This window comes from Rhamphochromis sp. 'chilingali', assembly GCF_963969265.1.
Source record: "Rhamphochromis sp. 'chilingali' genome assembly, chromosome: 16".
Lineage (NCBI taxonomy): Eukaryota > Metazoa > Chordata > Actinopteri > Cichliformes > Cichlidae > Rhamphochromis > Rhamphochromis sp. 'chilingali'.
The window spans coordinates 31,014,421-31,032,852 of record NC_137943.1 but is presented as its reverse complement, the minus strand read 5'-3'; the positions used below and the strand labels follow the sequence as shown (position 1 = coordinate 31,032,852).

Here is an 18,432-nt window from a genome sequence, read left to right as displayed (position 1 = left end):
TTCTCCGTAAGCGACCTTTCCTCGACCAATGAGATGAGCGGTAATCTGAATTGTCATAAGTTTGCTGTCAGCTCATTGGTCACAAAGCAGGAGAGGGGCTGGGAATTATGTTTTCAAACAAAGCGTTAATTCCATTAACATTTATAGACTACTTTTGATTCTCACTGTATTGCGGGACAAAGTGCGTCCCTTATTAGCTCAATACGGGACGTGTACTTTTGTTTCGAAATACGGGACCATTCCGTTTTTTAAGGGACGGTTGGCAACCCTATCTGCATCACAGGTGACTCCACTCATCCGTCCAACACCTTCTTCAGTTTGCTGCCATCAGGAAGGAGACTGAACAGCCTTCGGGCCAGAACCAGCAGACTGAGCGACAGCTTCATCCACCAGGCTGTCAGGATGCTGAATTCACTCCCTGCTCTCACACACGAACTCCAGACCTGCATTAACCTCTTTCCTCTGAACCCCCCACCCCCCAAACATATGAACTGTGACCCAACACTATTACTTTTTCACTGACCGCCCCACCCCCACTTGCACACAAACTTGTCCACAATCACTATGATTGTGTTGGACACTGCTGTTTAAATAATTGTATAGTATTGTATTGTGTTGTGCATAAAACTTTTATTTTATTTTTATCCTTTTATCTTTATATTGTTTTAGTGTACACTGGGGGCCATGGGAGGATTGCAATTTCAAATTCTTGTGTATGACTGTATGTATATGGTCCTTGACAATAAAGCTGACTTTGACTTTGATATAAATCACACTTCTGTGTTTAACAATTACAACACTTGATGCTGTTTTTCTGATTCAGGATTATGTGTGTAATGAGTTGGCCACACAGTTCTTATCTTTCTGCTTCAGACACACACAAAACTGCCGAGGTTGAAGCTGGCTTCAGTCTCTTTCTACCCCAGGTCTCACCACATTTCCAAAATGTAAACTCTGAGTCTCATAAGAAATGTGGTTCAAAAAGATGTGCTGATCTATGAATGCATCCTTACTGAAAGCTAAAGATGTCCAGCAGACAAAAACAGCAGCTGAATGAACAGTTATCATGAGCGAGTGTACAAACACTATCACAGGAAATAACAGAAATAAACTGTAGTTTCCATTTATACCTGTAGTATTTTTTCAGCTCCATGTCATCTTCCAATATGTCAAAATATGATTTCATTGTATCTTAAACAAATACAAACTTCTTTCTTCCCCCCAGAGAGCCAACAGTTTACTATCAGAACTGAGGCTGATCATTAACAGGGAGCAGCAGGTAACAAGGTCATCAGCAGTGGAGGAAAGTATGGAAGTAATACTCAGCTTCATATTTGAAGATACTCGAGTATCTTAGCTGCAGGTCTGGAACAATGGTTTTATTTCCTTTCCCATTAAACATCTCACACAGCCCCTCATCTGTGACCCTTAGCAAACCCACTGGATATCTACCTGCACATAAAGGAGATCAGATCAGTTCCATCTAGACCAGCTGTAACAGGAAAATGCTGCTTACACTTTGATGCATCACTTTCAGTTTGTCATATAAGACAATATATCAGATTGAGGCATTATTTTCCTGCAGTGAGTAAATCTACTTTGTACTTTACTCTTTTCTTTTAGGTAAAGGCTCTAAACAGTACTTGTACACTGTGGAAATCCCATAAGAACGTCTCCTGAACTCTGAAAAATAACAAAACAAAGACTAAAAGGAGGTCATGGGTGCTGATGATGATGAGGAGGAGGAGTAGCATGCATTTAAAAAGTGACTGATGTCCTAGAATACAACAGAACAGTGTCTCTACAAACTTATGAAAACATGACAGTCTTGCATTAGTTTGTATTCTTATGATTTCAAAAAACGAGGGAAAAATCTCCTTGAAATGCACAATTCCTTTTTGTTATTTCTTAGTGTGTGACGTATTTTATTGGCTTTATGATTGGTGCAAACAGTTTCCTGATTCATAATGGAAATAGATTTTAGACACAGGAGGAACACGCAGTGATCAGCAGGAGCAGCTTGGAGTCCAGTCTTCTTCACACTGAGGAGGGACATATATGCAGGAACAGTTGTCATAACTGTTACAACCACCAGATGGCGAAAGAGTCCCACTGCAACTTTAAGCCATGAAGGATGTGTCTTGATGTTTGCTTGTGATAAATCTGCTTTATGTGAGTCTTTTTCAGAGAGTAACAGTAACATGTCTGATTATATGTCTTTAATCAGTAAAGTCTCGCTTTGCTAGAAATAAATAAATAAATAAATAAATAATAAAATTGTAAACATGCAGCTGTATGTTAGAAGTCAAAGGGTCCTTAAGTCTTCTGTAAATTGACGGGGATCAAATGAAGGACACAAGTATCTGTTCTTACTCTAATAAATGCTGCTTTAATATCCAACAGACTATTTTCCTTCCTCATCAGCAGTAAACAGCTCGACTGCGTCTGTGCATTTGTGTCCTCCATACTTGTTTCCACAGACATCTCAGGCTTGATGCCACGATGCAGTGTAGAAACCTGACAACCCTCTGACTCATGTTCAAATGTTCAAGGACATTTCTCAGGATCATGTATGACCCCTTTTTGACATTTGGACTTTCATTAATAATATTTGTGTTTCTGAGTCATTTTTGTGGAGACTTCTGTGCAACGTAGTGTCCAAATGAAGCCTGAAGCTTTTCTTCACCCTCTTGTCAGATGGTCAGCAACAAAACTCTGTTCCAACCAATGTCTGATAAGAGATGAGACACAGCAGCTGAGCAAATGATCATTTCATGCTGAAGACATCCTCAGACAGAATTAAATACATACATAAACACAGCCTGGTGCCAATAACACAGCTAATGACACTGCTGTATCACTGGCTTTACTGATTAAAGACCATATCTGAAGGAAATCTTTGAACACAACAGAAAGTGACCTTTTAAACCTGAGACACTGATGCTGCATTCAAGGACCATTAAAAACATTTGAAAGGACTTAAGAACATGAAGAAAATGTGACTTGTTTCTCTGTAATGAAGCTGTTTTAGTGAAGAAAGTTGAAAGGTCACAGAGCGACTGCTGAATCTTCTGCTCTAAACATGAACTCTGAACTTTGTGATGCTTCAGGAGGAAAACTGCTTCAGTTATTCTCTCAGATTAGTTTCATATTTTCTGCATCAGATTTGAGTGAGATCCTGGAATGAAGACAGAAGAAAAGACTTTGTTCAAAGTTTGATTTATAGTCAAACCTTCCAGTTTATTCACACAAAACATCAACACAATATATGAATTCATTCATTAGAATCAGTTTTTCCTCATTTGTTTGATGATTTTGACAAAAACAAACACAAACACACACACATGGTCTGCCATACTCATAAAGAGAAATGTCGACATTGTTCAATACAAATATTCCAGAAACATTTAGAGGATAGAGAAGTTTACATTTTCATGTGGAGAAATATTTTAGTAAATCAAAATGATGATGAGCAGTGATAGCCTCCATAAACAGTCACAGGAAAGATCTCCTTTAAAAACTCAGAAACATCAAGAGAACAACTAGAAGATGTGGAGGTACCACCCATAATGTTTGACTGACAGCTGATCTCTGTGCAGAAATGATGGAGAGAAAATAAAATGAAACTAAAACACAGACTTAAACCCACAATATGAAAGACGTCAGTCTATTTGAGCTTTAATCAACTCAGCTGTGGCTCCACATGCATTGTAGTAAAATGTCAGTCCAGCATAGAGCGGCTGAGTGAATGTGGTCTGGACTCTGTGGAGGAGAGTCATGGTTTCAGAGACGCTGTAGAAGGACAAAATACCTGCTCTGTGATCCAGGTACACTCCTACTCTGGAGGAACAAGGACCTGAGACAGGAGTTTGGATGTTGTTGTACCGAAATGTAAAACTGTTGTTGTAACAATCTAATGACCAAGATTTGTCATTACGTCCAAAAACACATTCACCTCCTTTTCTGCTGATATTCTTGTATGCGACTGCTACATAACCTCCTTCCCCTCTCCACTCCACCTCCCAGTAACAACGTCCAGTCAGACTCTCTCTACTCAGGACCTGACGCCTGTTAGTGAATCTGTCTGGATGATCAGAATAAGACTGTTGTTGATTCATTAATGTTACTTTTCTGTTCCCCTCTGACAATAACAGACATTTGTTTGCTGTGTTTGGATCCAGTGTGATTTCACATGAATATTTTAAGAATCCAGCTCTGGTCTTTGGCTCTGGTGGATCTGACAGTAAAACATCCACTTCAGTGACTGTCAGTGAGATGTTTGTCCATTCCTCTCTCAGAATGTCCTGTAGTTTATCTCTGACCTCTGACACAGCTGCTGTCACATCCTCAAAGTAGCTCAGAGGACGGATATTGATGCTGGATGAGTCTGTAGACTCACTGAGTGCTGACAGTGAGGGGTAGTTGTGTAGAAACTGGATGTGATCCTCTGTGTGTGAGAGCTGCTTCAGCTCAGCATCTTTCCTCTTCAGCTCAGTGATCTCCTGCTCCAGCTTCTCCTGAAGCTCTTTGACTCGACTCACTTCAGTTTCCTGCTGGGATCTGATCTGCTGCTTCACATCAGAGCTTCTTTTCTGGATGAGATGGATCAGCTCAGTGAAGATCTTCTCACTGTGCTCCACTGTTTGATCAGCAGACTGATTGATGGCCTCCACCTCCTGTTGAAGCAGCTTCACATCTTTCTCTCTGTCCTGGATTCTCTGCTGGATGTTTTGTCGACTCACCTCCAGCTCTCCCTGCCTCTCAGTCCTTTCTGCTGCAGCTGAGACTGTGTCGTGGCCTTTATGTTCATCCACAGAGCAGAGATAACAGATACTCTGCTGATCAGTACGGCAGAACATCTTCATCACCTCATCATGACGAGAGCAGATGTTCTCTTGGAGCTTCTTGGAGGGCTCCACCAGCTTGTGTTTCTTTAATGGAGCTACTTCATAATGTGGCTGAAGGTGTTTCTCACAGTAAGATGCCAGACAGAATAAACAGGACCTGAAGGCTTTCATTTTTCTTCCAGTGCAGACATCACAGGCCACATCTTCAGGTTCAGCATAGCAGTGATCAGCAGGAGCAGCTTGGAGTCCAGTCTTCTTCAGCTCCTCCACTAAATCTGCTAACATGGTGTTTTTCATCAGGACAGGCCTCGGTGTGAAAGTCCTCCGGCACTGAGGGCAGCTGTAGATTTTCTTCTTTTCCTCTCCATCCCAGAAGCTTTTAATACAGTTCATGCAGTAGCTGTGTCCACAGGGAATAGTCACCGGATCCTTCAGTAGATCCAAACAGACTGAACAGCAGAATTTTGTTTGATCCATTTGATTCATGTGCTGTGCCGTTTCACCGTCTCTCAGTGACTGTCAGACAGTTTCACTTCCTCTGAACAGAAACAACCTCTGTGCTCTGAAGGGAAACAGATCTCTGCTCTTGTTCACCTCCTACAGGAAATGAGGCTCACCAGCAACTGCATTTACACCATGTTGTTTAGACCCATCCTGATACAGACACATCTGTGAAGGGAGGCAACAACAAGTCATAAATGCTTATTTCATCAGTGCCAGGGTTTGTTATGTTTGATTTACAATATGCAGTTAAAACTGTGACCTAGCTAACCTTGTTAACTAGTAACTTAGCCTATACGAAATGCCTTGTGGCGATGATTTAAGTAAGGTAAAACTTTATTGGTATAGTACCTTTTGAGATAATAAAGCGCTCCATGATAACGCTGGTTACACCCTTGTGCACAGGTGTCAAAACTCCAGTCCTTGAGGTCCTGAAACTTTTACACGTGTCGCTGCTCCAACACACCTCAATAAAATTAGATTAATTAGCAAGAGCCCTGACTGCATACTGAGGTGACAATTCAGCCATTAGATTCATGTTATAGCAGCTCATGAATGAACGTGGCACAATATAAGCATTTTTATTGTTGAAGTACATTTTTTCCCAACACTTTCATTTATTTCAAACTAGAAAATGCATTTTCTGAAGAAACTGCAGTGTGAATGCTGATAACTGAACGTTTTGAGTTGAAATAATTGCTGAATGTTAAGTTAAAAATGTTGAGGTTTAGGGGTTCCCACCTCAGCATGTAGTCAAGACTCTTGCTAATGACCTACTCATTTTATTCAGGTGTGTTGCAGCAGGGACACATGTAAAAGTTTCAGGACTTTGACACCCCTGCCCTTGTGGATTAAACAGGATGAATTTGTTACACTCTTAACTCATCTAAACAAGGCATTTTGTAGAGGGTACAGCAGCCATGGCAGTTTTTCTTGAAACAACTAATCTCACGTGTTGACTTTTTCTCAAAATAAGCATGGGAACAACTGTCTACAATAAATCAAACATATGTTTCACTCATTATGTAAGAATTATTATACAAATGACCAGTGCCAAGTAGGGCTTGATCATTTTGATCGTCGACTAGTCACCGATTATTTTTGCGATTAGTTGACTGATCAGACCATGCATCCATTGGACGCACAGCTTACTGCACTAGCATGACCCATCCTCCAAATCCGGGGAAAAGGACGACGCATTTGTCGGAGTCTTCGTCGCGTCGCTGTAACGCATTTGGCCTACAAATGCGGCCTCCGAAGGATGCCGGCCCTGAATTTGGACAGAGCTACGATGCCGGAGACTGCTTCTTCTTCTTTTGCCTTTAACGGCAGCTGGCATGCTTGAACATGCATTGCTGCCATCTTCTGTTTCAGTCCGTTATTACACTCTTAAATCCTACTGCTTATTCCTGTCTTTCAGGATCTTACAAAGCTTCAAACGACGCGTCGACTATTAAATTAGTGGTTTACGATTTTGATAAACGACGTAATAATGACTAGTCGACTAATCTTGGCAGCCCTAATGCCAAGTGTACTGTGGTGTAAAAAAGTCATTAACTGCATGATTGCTTCACCTACTTAGCTTTAGTATTTTAATTTCTTAACTGGACATCCAAAGCTTTGCTCACTGCAGCTGTATTGCGCAGTTATGTTACACCCCTGAAAGCAGAGGGGAAATTACGAGTGATTTTCAAGTGATTCTCTCATGCAGTAGTTTAATGCAATGAAAAATGAACATAAGTAATTCACATTGCGTACTGCTCAATGTCACACAGTGGAAGAAAGAGCTAATTAATAACCCAAAAATAACAATTGAGTGCTTACTATTTGTATCTGAACATGTTTCTGTACAAAATAGATAACAATAGAAACGTTTGTAGCTCCTGCCGTTAGCTTAATGGCCATTGTGCAACTGAGGCTCAAAACCGCGGTCTACCCACTAAAAATCTATAGTAAAATGTTTCTGAAGCTCACAAAATAACGAAAGACTACCTATAAAATATCTCAACAACGTACAGAGTATAAAATATCCTGTTTTGACCACCATTACCTTAAAACACGGAGGAAAGAATGACGAGGGTGATTTTGAGATGCTTCTCTTCTGCATTAGTTTTGTAATGAGGAGAGAGAGCACGAAAGCCCCCTGGTAGAGAAAGAAGCCATTACCAATCGATCCCAGAAAAGACTTACTAGCCGATTACTGATGTACAGATCGCAGTTCTCTTGAATCAAATGACAACCATTAATGCAACATGAAAAATAACCAATTTAAAACAATTTCGCAGTGTATTTACATTGTTTTCTGGGTAGCTCCCCAACTGGGTCTAGAGAGTATTTTAAATTCAGGGAATTTAAAATAGAAAGTAGCTCGTCCACAGAAGGACTGGTAGCTCCCCTTACGATAAGGGTTCAGATCGCGCGAACAGGTGTGAAATGTGTGTGTTTAGTTAGTTTGTTTGTTTGCTTGTTTTAATCAATTTTAAATCATGCTTTTTATTTGTTTTTGTTTCTAATGTCTCTGTAAAGCACTTTGAATCACCTTGTTGTTGAATTGTGCTATACAAATAAATTTGCCTTGCCTTGCCTTTTCATGCTTATGAATTTGTATTAATATCCAACAGACTATTTTCCTTCCTCATCAGCAGTAAACAGCTCAACTCCGTCTGTGCATTTGTGTCCAAATGATCATTTCATGCTGAAGACATCCTCAGACAGAATTAAACACATACATAAACACAGCCTGGTGCCAATAACACAGCTAATGACACTGCTGTATCACTGGCTTTACTGATTAAAGACCATATCTGAAGGAAATCTTTGAACACAACAGAAAGTGACCTTTTAAACACTGAGTGTCATCCTCACCTCAGTTAAGTCTTCAGCTGTTCTGTGGTCACATGACTGTTTCACTGTACACATCAACTAGTTGTTAAACTGTAATAGACTTCATTTGAAATGATTTGTTGTTAACAAGTGTAAGGAGATGATTGTCGACTTCAGGAAGACTCCACTCACACATCACTCAGCATCCGTGGTTCCACGGTAGAGACTGTTACCAGCATCACGTTCCTGGGAGTTCACATCTCAGACAACCTCACCTGGACCACCAACACCACCCCCATCACCAAAAAAAGGCCCAGCAGCGCTTCCACTTCCTGAGACGCCTGAAGCGGGCCAACCTCACTCCTCCCATCCTCACCACGTTCTACAGAGCACCATTGAGAGTGTTCTGACCAGCTGCATCTCCGTGTGGTTTGGCAACTGCAATGCTGGTGATCTTAGCAAACTACAATGCATTGTTAAAGCAGCTGCCAAGATCATCGGAACATCTCTCCCTCTGCTACAAAACCGCTGCATCAGTAAAGCCTCCAGCATCGTGCTTGACCCCTCTCACCCCTCACATATACTCTTTTCTCTCCTTCCATCCTGCAGACACTACTGCAGCATCGGGGCCCGATCCCCCAGACTGCAGAATAGCTTTTTCCCACAAGCCCTCAGACTCGTGAACTCCCTCTCTCCCCCACACAAACTGCTAACCGACTCTTTTGCACTTTACACACCACTGCCTCTGTAAGACATGCTGCTCTATGGACATTTATTTACTCCAGGTTTACAAGCTGCTACACTGGTCACTTTAAACTCCAAACTGTAAATTCTAATTGAGAAGTTTCTTGATCACCTTAGACTTAAGCTTTTATTTATTTTCTTCTCCTTTCTTTATCTATTTATTGCCTTTTTTGCACTGATCTAACCAGAGCCCCATAGTCTTGTCTCCCTGTATGCTGCACCAGATATAGTAGAGATTACAATAAAGTTTCTTTTGACTTGACATTGACTAATACTGTAGTGAAGATAGTTGAAAGGTCACAGAGCGACTGCTGAATCTTCTGCTCTAAACATGAACTCTGAACTTTGTGATGCTTCAGGAGGAAAACTGCTTCAGTTATTCTCTCAGATTAGTTTCATATTTTCTGCATCAGATTTGAGTGAGATCCTGGAATGAAGACAGAAGAAAAGACTTTGTTCAAAGTTTGATTTATAGTCAAACCTTCCAGTTTATTCACACAATAAAACATCAACACAATATATGAATTCATTCATTAAAATCACAGTTTTTCCTCATTTGTTTGATGATTTTGACAAAAACAAACACACACACATGGTCTGCCATACTCATAAAGAGAAATGTCGACATTTTTCAAGACAAATATTCCAGAAACATTTAGAGGATAGAGAAGTTTACATTTTCATGTGGAGAAATATTTTAGTAAATCAAAATGATGATGAGCAGTGATAGCCTCCATAAACAGTCACAGGAAAGATCTCCTTTAAAAACTCAGAAACATCAAGAGAACAACTAGAAGATGTGGAGGTACCACCCATAATGTTTGACTGACAGCTGATCTCTGTGCAGAAATGATGGAGAGAAAATAAAATGAAACTAAAATACAGATTTAAACACACAATATGAAAGACTTCAGTCTATTTGAGCTTAATCAACTCAGCAGTGGCTCCATAATCATAAAACAACAGTCCAGCATAGAGCGGCTGAGTGAATGTGGTCTGGACTCTGTGGAGGAGAGTCATGGTTTCAGAGACGCTGTAGAAGGACAAAAAACCTGCTCTGTGATCCAGGTACACTCCTACTCTGGAGGAACGAGGACCTGAGACAGGAGTTTGGATGTTGTTGTACAAAAATGTATAACTGTAGTTGTTACAATCTAATGCCCAAGATTTGTCATTACGTCCAAGTACACATTCATTACCCCATCCTTTTCTGCTGATATTCTTGTATGCGACTGCTACTCGAACTCCTCCCCCTCTCCACTCCACCTCCCAGTAACAACGTCCAGTCAGACTCTCTCTGCTCAGGACCTGCTGCCAAGTAAATCTGTCTGGATGATCAGAATAAGACTGTTGTTCTTCCATTACTGTTGTTTTTCTGTTCTCCTCTGATAATAACAGCTGTTTGTGTGCTGTGTTTGGATCCAGTGTGATTTCACATGAATATTTTAAGAATCCAGCTCTGGTCTTTGGCTCTGGTTGTGACAGTAAAACATCCACTTCAGTGACTGTCAGTGAGATGTTTGTCCATTGCTCTCTCAGAACGTCCTGTAGTTTATCTCTGACCTCTGACACAGCTGCTGTCACATCCTCAAAGTAGCTCAGAGGACGGATATTGATGCTGGATGAGTCTGTAGACTCACTGAGTGCTGACAGTAAGGGGTAGTTGTGTAGAAACTGGATGTGATCCTCTGTGTGTGAGAGCTGCTTCAGCTCAGCATCTTTCCTCTTCAGCTCAGTGATCTCCTGCTCCAGCTTCTCCTGAAGCTCTTTGACTCGACTCACTTCAGTTTCCTGCTGGGATCTGATCTGCTGCTTCACATCAGAGCTTCTTTTCTGGATGAGATGGATCAGCTCAGTGAAGATCTTCTCACTGTGCTCCACTGTTTGATCAGCAGACTGATTGATGGCCTCCACCTCCTGTTGAAGCAGCTTCACATCTTTCTCTCTGTCCTGGATTCTCTGCTGGATGTTTTGTCGACTCACCTCCAGCTCTCTCTGCCTCTCAGTCCTTTCTGCTGCAGCTGAGACTGTGTCGTGGCCTTTATGTTCATCCACAGGGCAGAGATAACAGATACTCTGCTGATCAGTACGGCAGAACATCTTCATCACCTCATCATGACGAGAGCAGATGTTCTCCTGAAGCTTCTTGGAGGGCTCCACCAGCTTGTGTTTCTTGAATGAAGCTGCAACAATATTATGAGTCTGAAGGTGTTTCTCACAGTAAGATGCCAGACAGACTAAACAGGACCTGAAGGCTTTCATTTTTCTCCCATTGCAGACATCACAGGCCACATCTTCAGGTCCAGCATAGCAGTGATCAGCAGGAGCAGCTTGGAGTCCAGTCTTCTTCAGCTCCTCCACTAAATCTGCTAACATGGTGTTTTTCTCCAGGACAGGCCTCGCTGTGAAAGTCCTCCGGCACTGAGGGCAGCTGTAGATTTTCTTCTCTTCCTCTCCATCCCAGAAGCTTTTAATACAGTTCATGCAGTAGCTGTGTCCACAGGGAATAGCCACCGGATCCTTCAGTAGATCCAAACAGACTGAACAGCAGAATTTTGTTTGGTCCATTTGATTCATGTGCTGTGCCGTTTCAGCGTCTCTCAGTGACTGTCAGATAGTTTGACTTTCTCTGAACAGAAACAACCTCTGTGCTCTGAAGGGAAACAGATCTCTGCTCTTGTTCACCTTTAGACCCATCCTGATACAGACACATCTGTGAAGGGAGATATATTCTTACAGAGCAACCAAGAGCCAATCACATGATGCAGTGTGTGTTATGTGTGATTACATCATGCAGTAACAAGTCTAACCCAGTTAAAGTTTAATAGTTTATCTTTACTTGGATGTTTGAAATGTGACAGTCAACACTCAGCGAGTTTATTTTATATTTCAAAAAGTTCAGCAAAGTTTAGGATGCTGTGATGAATAAAAATAAATTACACTTTATATTTTGACATTTTCTAATCTTAGTTCATTCTCACACTTACAGAATGATGCATGGGAACAACTGACTCCACTAAATCAAACCTATGTTCAAATGAGATTATGATCATTAAATAGTAACAAATATTTAAATTTAGCAACAACAAATGCAGATCAGTCCACAGTGTTTACAAAAACAAACAAACAAACAAACATTATTTTGTAGTCTTTCCTGTGTACACAGTCACAGTGGATTTAAAAAACCTGAACTGTTTAGTAATTTTTCACAAAGTGTCCATGTCAGTAATTCATTCAAATGTATTTTGGTCTTAAACTGATCCAGTAAATGTAACTTTTTCTCACCTACTTAATCGAGTATTTTAGTTGTTTAACTGTCATTATAACTAAACTGAACATCCAAAGCTTTTCTCACTGCAGTTTTGTTGTGCAGTTATAGCAGCACTTTGAATCATCCACAGGTTTATAGAACTGTCTGTTGAATTGTTGTTTTGTTTGGTGCAATGCTTGCTTTCATTTAAATATTGATGATAATTTGATATATTTGATTATTTATTACTGGTGCAAAGAATTCATTTCTTCATGGTGCAAATATATAGTAGACTCAGGAGTTTAACTCAGTTTTCTTGGCCTTTGTTTATCGTTTCATTTAAAATCTTAATGGGTAAATCAGAATCAGAATACTTCATTAATCCCAAAGGAAATTAGGGTTACAGCAGGCAGCACGCTAATGGCGCATGCACACTTACAAAGAAACCTTCTGACCAACTTTACACAAACATCACATTGGGGAGACATGTCAGAAAGGTAGGCTGATAGGAAAAAAACAACAAAAATACATAACATGAGGTAAGAGGAGGAGAAAAAAAACTCCACTCAGACTGAGCTCCTAGTGGGAGAACAGTTTGATAACAGAAAAAACACCTCAGCACAAAAAGCACATGACTATCAATACACCATAGAAACACAAGACAAGCAACAGGGGCGGGTAAAGGGTAAGAGAGAGCCGGTGTAGACAGCGCATCCGGTCCTGCAGCATGTCTGCGCTGGTCCAGTCGACTGCCATCTGCCCCGGTAGGGCACAAGCATCGAAGGCGTTTGGAAACGGAGGGGGGATCAGTGTGTGCATATCAGTGTAAGTGTGTGTGTGTGTGTGTGTGTCCAGAGTTCAGCTGAGACAGTGTCCTTCGCCCTGCTAGGCTAAGTAAACAGTCTTCCAGCCAACCCAGGTGGCCTTGCATGGAATGGGGGGAAAAGTCTTTTTTTGTTTCACACAGCAGTAATGCATTCCCATACACAACCTTCCTTTCAATTAAAGTAACACTGTTTCCATGCATGAAAAGGAGCAGGAAGAAGAATAAATTCTTATTGATACCTGCCCCCTATCTGTGGTAATACAAGTAGGCAACCAAAATTACACAATGACAATTTTCTGCACATAACAAAACAAAACAAAGCAAACAGAACAATATACTCAACAATGAGCAATACCACTAAATATCAAACTAAAAGATCATTTTTCTGCAATTAAATTCTATTCTTTTCAACTTCTTCATATTGGTTTATCATTTTATTCTTATAGCAGATTTTAAATTGAGAAACATTTATACAACACTTAAGATGATCACTGAGAGAATTCCAGTTTCTTATGCCGATGACTGTTGGACACATTTGCCTTTGTGTGGTTCGAGCAAACCGGTGCTTAGGACAGAACCACCACTCACAACCACTAGCACTTTATATAGCCTCTGTAGAAACTATCTACACCCTCACTTATCTTAACTGCACTACTGTATAGCTCTGTGTAAATAATCATTCTGTACATTCAATAATCTTTAATCCTACAACTGTTTACAACTTGCATAGTTCCCATTTCTGTATAGCTGTATATCTCAGATTTCTGTAAAGTTATTTATTTCATATTCTGTATAGTTTTTCATATTTATATCCTGTTCATAGCCTGTACATAGCTTGTACTCACTACAGCCTGTACATACTTAGTTATAGAATATTCACAACATACTTCATACCGTGTACATTATAACATACCATAATAGACCCATTTCTGTAATATACTTACATATCTATACTATTGCTAATATATATAGTAATATATCTATATCACTAAAGCACTTCTGGATGGATGCAAACTGCATTTCGTTGCCCTGTACCTGTGCATGTGCAATGACAATAAAGTTGAATTCTATTCTATTCTAAAATAAAACTTCCTTTTGCCGTCCCCATTTTCTGAACACAATACAAATAAACTTTGTAACTTAAGAGGTAGTGTTTTATTTTTTGCCCTAAACATAATAGTTAAAGTCTGTAATTTCACTATGTCTTCTAGTTTTAACAATTTCGATTTTATAAACAAATTATTAGTGTGTTCTCTATATTTAACATTATGCATAATTCGAAGCGCTCTCTTTTGTAATAAATATAATGGTTTCATATTAGTCACGTATGTATTCCCCCATACTTCAACACAATAGCTCAGATAGGGTAGAAACAATGAAAAATATAATATTCTCATTACCACCAGCCGGCCAGGCTTCTACCTTTCTACCCTAGGTTTTAAAGGTAGAAAAGCCAACTGGCTGCTCTCGGGGGCTCTAAGTGGTAATCTAATATATATCTAACATTACCCAGGATATAAATACTTTTAGCCAACTTTTTTTTAACATGTTCAATATGTGATTTCCATGTTAACTTGTCATCCACTATTACACCCAGAAAACGGAATTATGTCACTCTTTCAATTAATACTCCCTCTATAGATAATACTATCTCTTCCTCCTTTACACGGTTTCCGAATATCATAAACTTCGTTTGTTCCAAATTCAGTGATAACTCATTTACATCAAACCATTTTTTCATTTTTTTCATTTCAATAACCATAATTTTAGCCAATTCTTTCAAGTTCTCTCCGGAACAATAAAAATTTGTATCGTCTGCAAACAAAACAAAATTCAACATTTTTGACACATCACAAATGTCATTTATATATAAATTAAAAAGTTTTGGTCCTAAAACAGAACCTTGAGGGACCCCACATTCTATTTTCATTCTATCAGATGAATTGCCTAAACACTGCACATACTGAAACCTATTATGTAAATAGCTGCTTAACCAGTTCAATACTATTCCTCTCACACCATAAGTTCTTAACTTAGAAATCAAGATGGAGTGTTGCAGAGTGTCAAAAGCTTTTCTTAAATCAATGAATAGTATATTTATTATGATGTGTTGCTGATGAAATGTCTTCAATAGTACTCATTAATGCTATTGCTGTTGATCTGTTCCGTCGAAATCCGTACTGACTTTCGCTTAACAGTTGATGTTTTTCAATGAAACTATCAAATCTTTGTGCAAAGAGATTTTTCAAGCACTTTAGAAAACTGTGATAGCAATGATACTGGTCTATAATTATTAAAACTATGTCTGTCTCCCGATTTATAAAGAGGGATAACTTTTGCCACTTTCATTCGGTCAGGAAATACACCCGAATCTCTTGTCTCTTGTGTTCTGGGGGCCTCTGGATGTCTGGAGTTTTGATCTCCTCCATACCTGCTTCATACCATAGAGGACAGGGCTGTGGCTCCCCACGCTCCCTAGCAGATCATTACATGGAGAAACCTTTGGAATGCAAGCATGCTGATCTACACAGGTATGCACACAGGTGTACACACGGGTATTCACAGACGCGGACTACAGCTTTCTTGGCTGCTGCCTCAAAGCACATTGTGCGCTGTCTATCTTGCGTGCTGCACAATATCGTTTATTATTTAGTAACTATTGATATCTACTGCTAGCTAGTTTATTGTGATGGAGCTTTTTTTTTTTCTTATTATGTTGCTCTTTGTTGTTTGCTTTCTCTTCTGTTTGTTTGTTTTTTCTCCATACAGGTGACCCAGGTGTTTTGTTTTTTTTGTTTGTTTGTTTTTCTTTCTCTCTCTCCCCCCCTCCCCTTCTCACCGTCTCTTCTCCCCTTTGGTTTTCTTTCTCTCCCTCTCTTTCTTTCATTCTTTCCCCCTGTCCTATCCCACAGTCATGTCTGTCCCGTTTGTAACAACTGAAAATAAAATAAATTCAATAAAGGTCAATCAAATGGACCAATATGGCAAGGCCATGATGATCCACTTGGTAAAATAAATCCGGTTGGCATCTTTCTTGGCCTTAAGACAACAATTCTGAGGGCTATAGATCCAAAGGGGAAAAAAAAAAAAAAAAAAAAAGGAAATACAGCCGAATAAAATGAGAGATTAAAAATATAACAGAGAGGTTTGATTATACAATCCAAGGTCTTTTTTACGATGACCATGTCTAACCCATCAGTCAGTGGATGTCTTGTTTTTAGATTCTGCTACATTAGCTATGATTTCTTTTTCAGTGATTTCCCCTAAAAACATAGACTTTACCACTCCATCTCAAAATCATCTCAAATCATCTCAAACTGGTTTCTTGAACATGAAGATGAGTTCACTGTACTCCAATAGAGCATCTTTGGGATGAGGTGGAACGGCAGATTCAAGTCAACAATTAATGAACATGACTTCATGACGCAGTTCTGTCAGCAACAAGGTGTACCTAACAAAGTGACCAGTAATTGCATATATGCTGTTATGATGGATGTTTATAATAAATATTAACTGAGAGAGAAAAGATACACCAACGCTACTCTAGGGTAATAACAAAACGAGGGAAATTAACAAACTACATCTAACTGTTTTGGATTCAGAACAAATATTTTCAGCCTTTTATGAGGATTAAAATTTAATTCTGGATTTATTTTGGCAGCTTGAACTAGTTAAAGAAGATGCTGCCTATCCTGACATTTATATGAAAAGTCAAAACTACTATTTAAGCACAATGACGACAGACTCCAGGCAGACAATCCTGTAAAACATGCAAATATGAAGCATCTCTGATGGCTCAACACAGTAAGAAGAAGGGATGGAAATGATGTATAACTAGTTGAATACTGGAATCGGTGTTTTAAGCTGTGATGTAATAAACTAGTGCTGGGAAAATGAAAAAGAAAGAAGACAAATGTTTCCCTTTTGTGTTTTCCCGATTATGTGTCCGATATTTAAAAAACAACAACTATCTATCATGTACAAACTCTTAACAGGAATAAACCTGAAACCAATTGTTCTGCTGGGGAAGTTTCGTAAGCGGTACGAAGTTTAAAAACCACCATTCACCTGAGGGAGGCCCCCAGGAGCTCAGGTCTGACTGGTTTCAGTGACCAGAAACTGGAATGTACGGTGAGCAAACTGTGTTAAAATGCAGTGACTGATAAAAGACGGATGAGCACCATCACCATCACAATTAGTTGATCAATATTCTCAATAATATAACAAAAGGCTTTCTTACAGACTGTATTATAATACAAATACAAACCACACATGGATTATTGCATGGTCCTGAAGCCAGCAGCGCCCTTGGTCATGAGATTGGTTTTAAATGTTTGCTGTATTATTGTTTTTAAATCATTGGAGTATACAGATTTTAAAAGTGTTTTATGATTACAATAGTTCGTAAAGTAGCAGAAGTATTCACACATCACAGTGACGGAGGTTAAAGGTTAATTATCAACCTTCTGTGGAGGAAATAAGGTGCTTGTTGTGCATTACGTTCAACATTTTCCTAATGTACCTTCAAACAGCTAATACCGCTTGAGCATTCCTGTCTGTGCCTAATGTCAAGTCATAGTCATGTAGTTTCTCTTTTCAAGTTCTTCTTGATGAAAATCACACTTTAACCTTTGACTTTCATAAATGATGTGACAGACTTAACACCATGTTAAGTCTATTTGGCAAATTCTGATCAATTATGAAGGATTATCCAGAATATTCTGACCGGCTACCTTTGATAACGCAGAAACAGAACTCTTGAGTTGTGGTATCAGGGTGCTCAGCCCACAGATATTGAACTTCACATACCCCATCTGCCTCCATTTGGGACTGCAATGGCCTTAAAAACCCTACACATATCTTCCCTACTTAAGTGCAGCCTTTTTTCTAATGGAATTACAATATCGGCATCTGGTCTCTGACTTCTCATCAATTGTGTGGGCGTCCTTTAGAGGACATTTCATCGGAATAAAGGCAAATACGGTGGTGCCTTTATCTGCAGAAATATGTGGCCTGTAGCCAGTGGGTGGGGCACCACATGCTCGCTCTCACTGTTAGATTGGATAGAAAAGTCTGCAGCAGGACAAGCGAATATTAATGACGTTTCTGAGTGTTTCGATTCCATCAAGAACAAAAACAAATCTTAGCTAACCAACACTCACTGGGTTTTAGTGGATTACTATATTTCACAGAAATATTACAGAAACAGTTTCTTTGGTACAATAATCCAGCTGTGCAGAAATCAGGGAGTCGGGAAGAAGCAGCTCATTAAATTCTGTGCTTGTTTAAGACTGAAGCACATATTATATCATCATAATACCAGAGCTGAACTGGATGACTCATTCCTCATTAAATTACTTCAGATGTTATTTAAAAAAAATATATATTTTATGGAAGTAAAGCTGCTTGTGCTGCCACCTAAACCAATCATAACGTGGCCT

The 18,432-nt window shown here is 39.5% G+C and overlaps 1 protein-coding gene across 1 annotated transcript; it reads right to left on the bottom strand.

The window, feature by feature from the left end:
* Positions 1 to 3,237: 3,237 nt before the first annotated feature.
* On the bottom strand, positions 3,238 to 12,461 carry LOC308383590 (uncharacterized protein). The gene is made up of 3 exons (XM_080861633.1): positions 9,841 to 12,461; positions 5,513 to 5,516; positions 3,238 to 5,363 (listed from the first exon to the last, which is right to left on the bottom strand). Exons 1-3 carry the CDS (start codon positions 11,490 to 11,492, stop codon positions 3,663 to 3,665), a joined length of 3,357 nt encoding a protein of 1,118 aa, XP_080717759.1. The 5' UTR covers positions 11,493 to 12,461; the 3' UTR covers positions 3,238 to 3,662.
* Between the last annotated feature and the right edge of the window lie 5,971 nt (positions 12,462 to 18,432).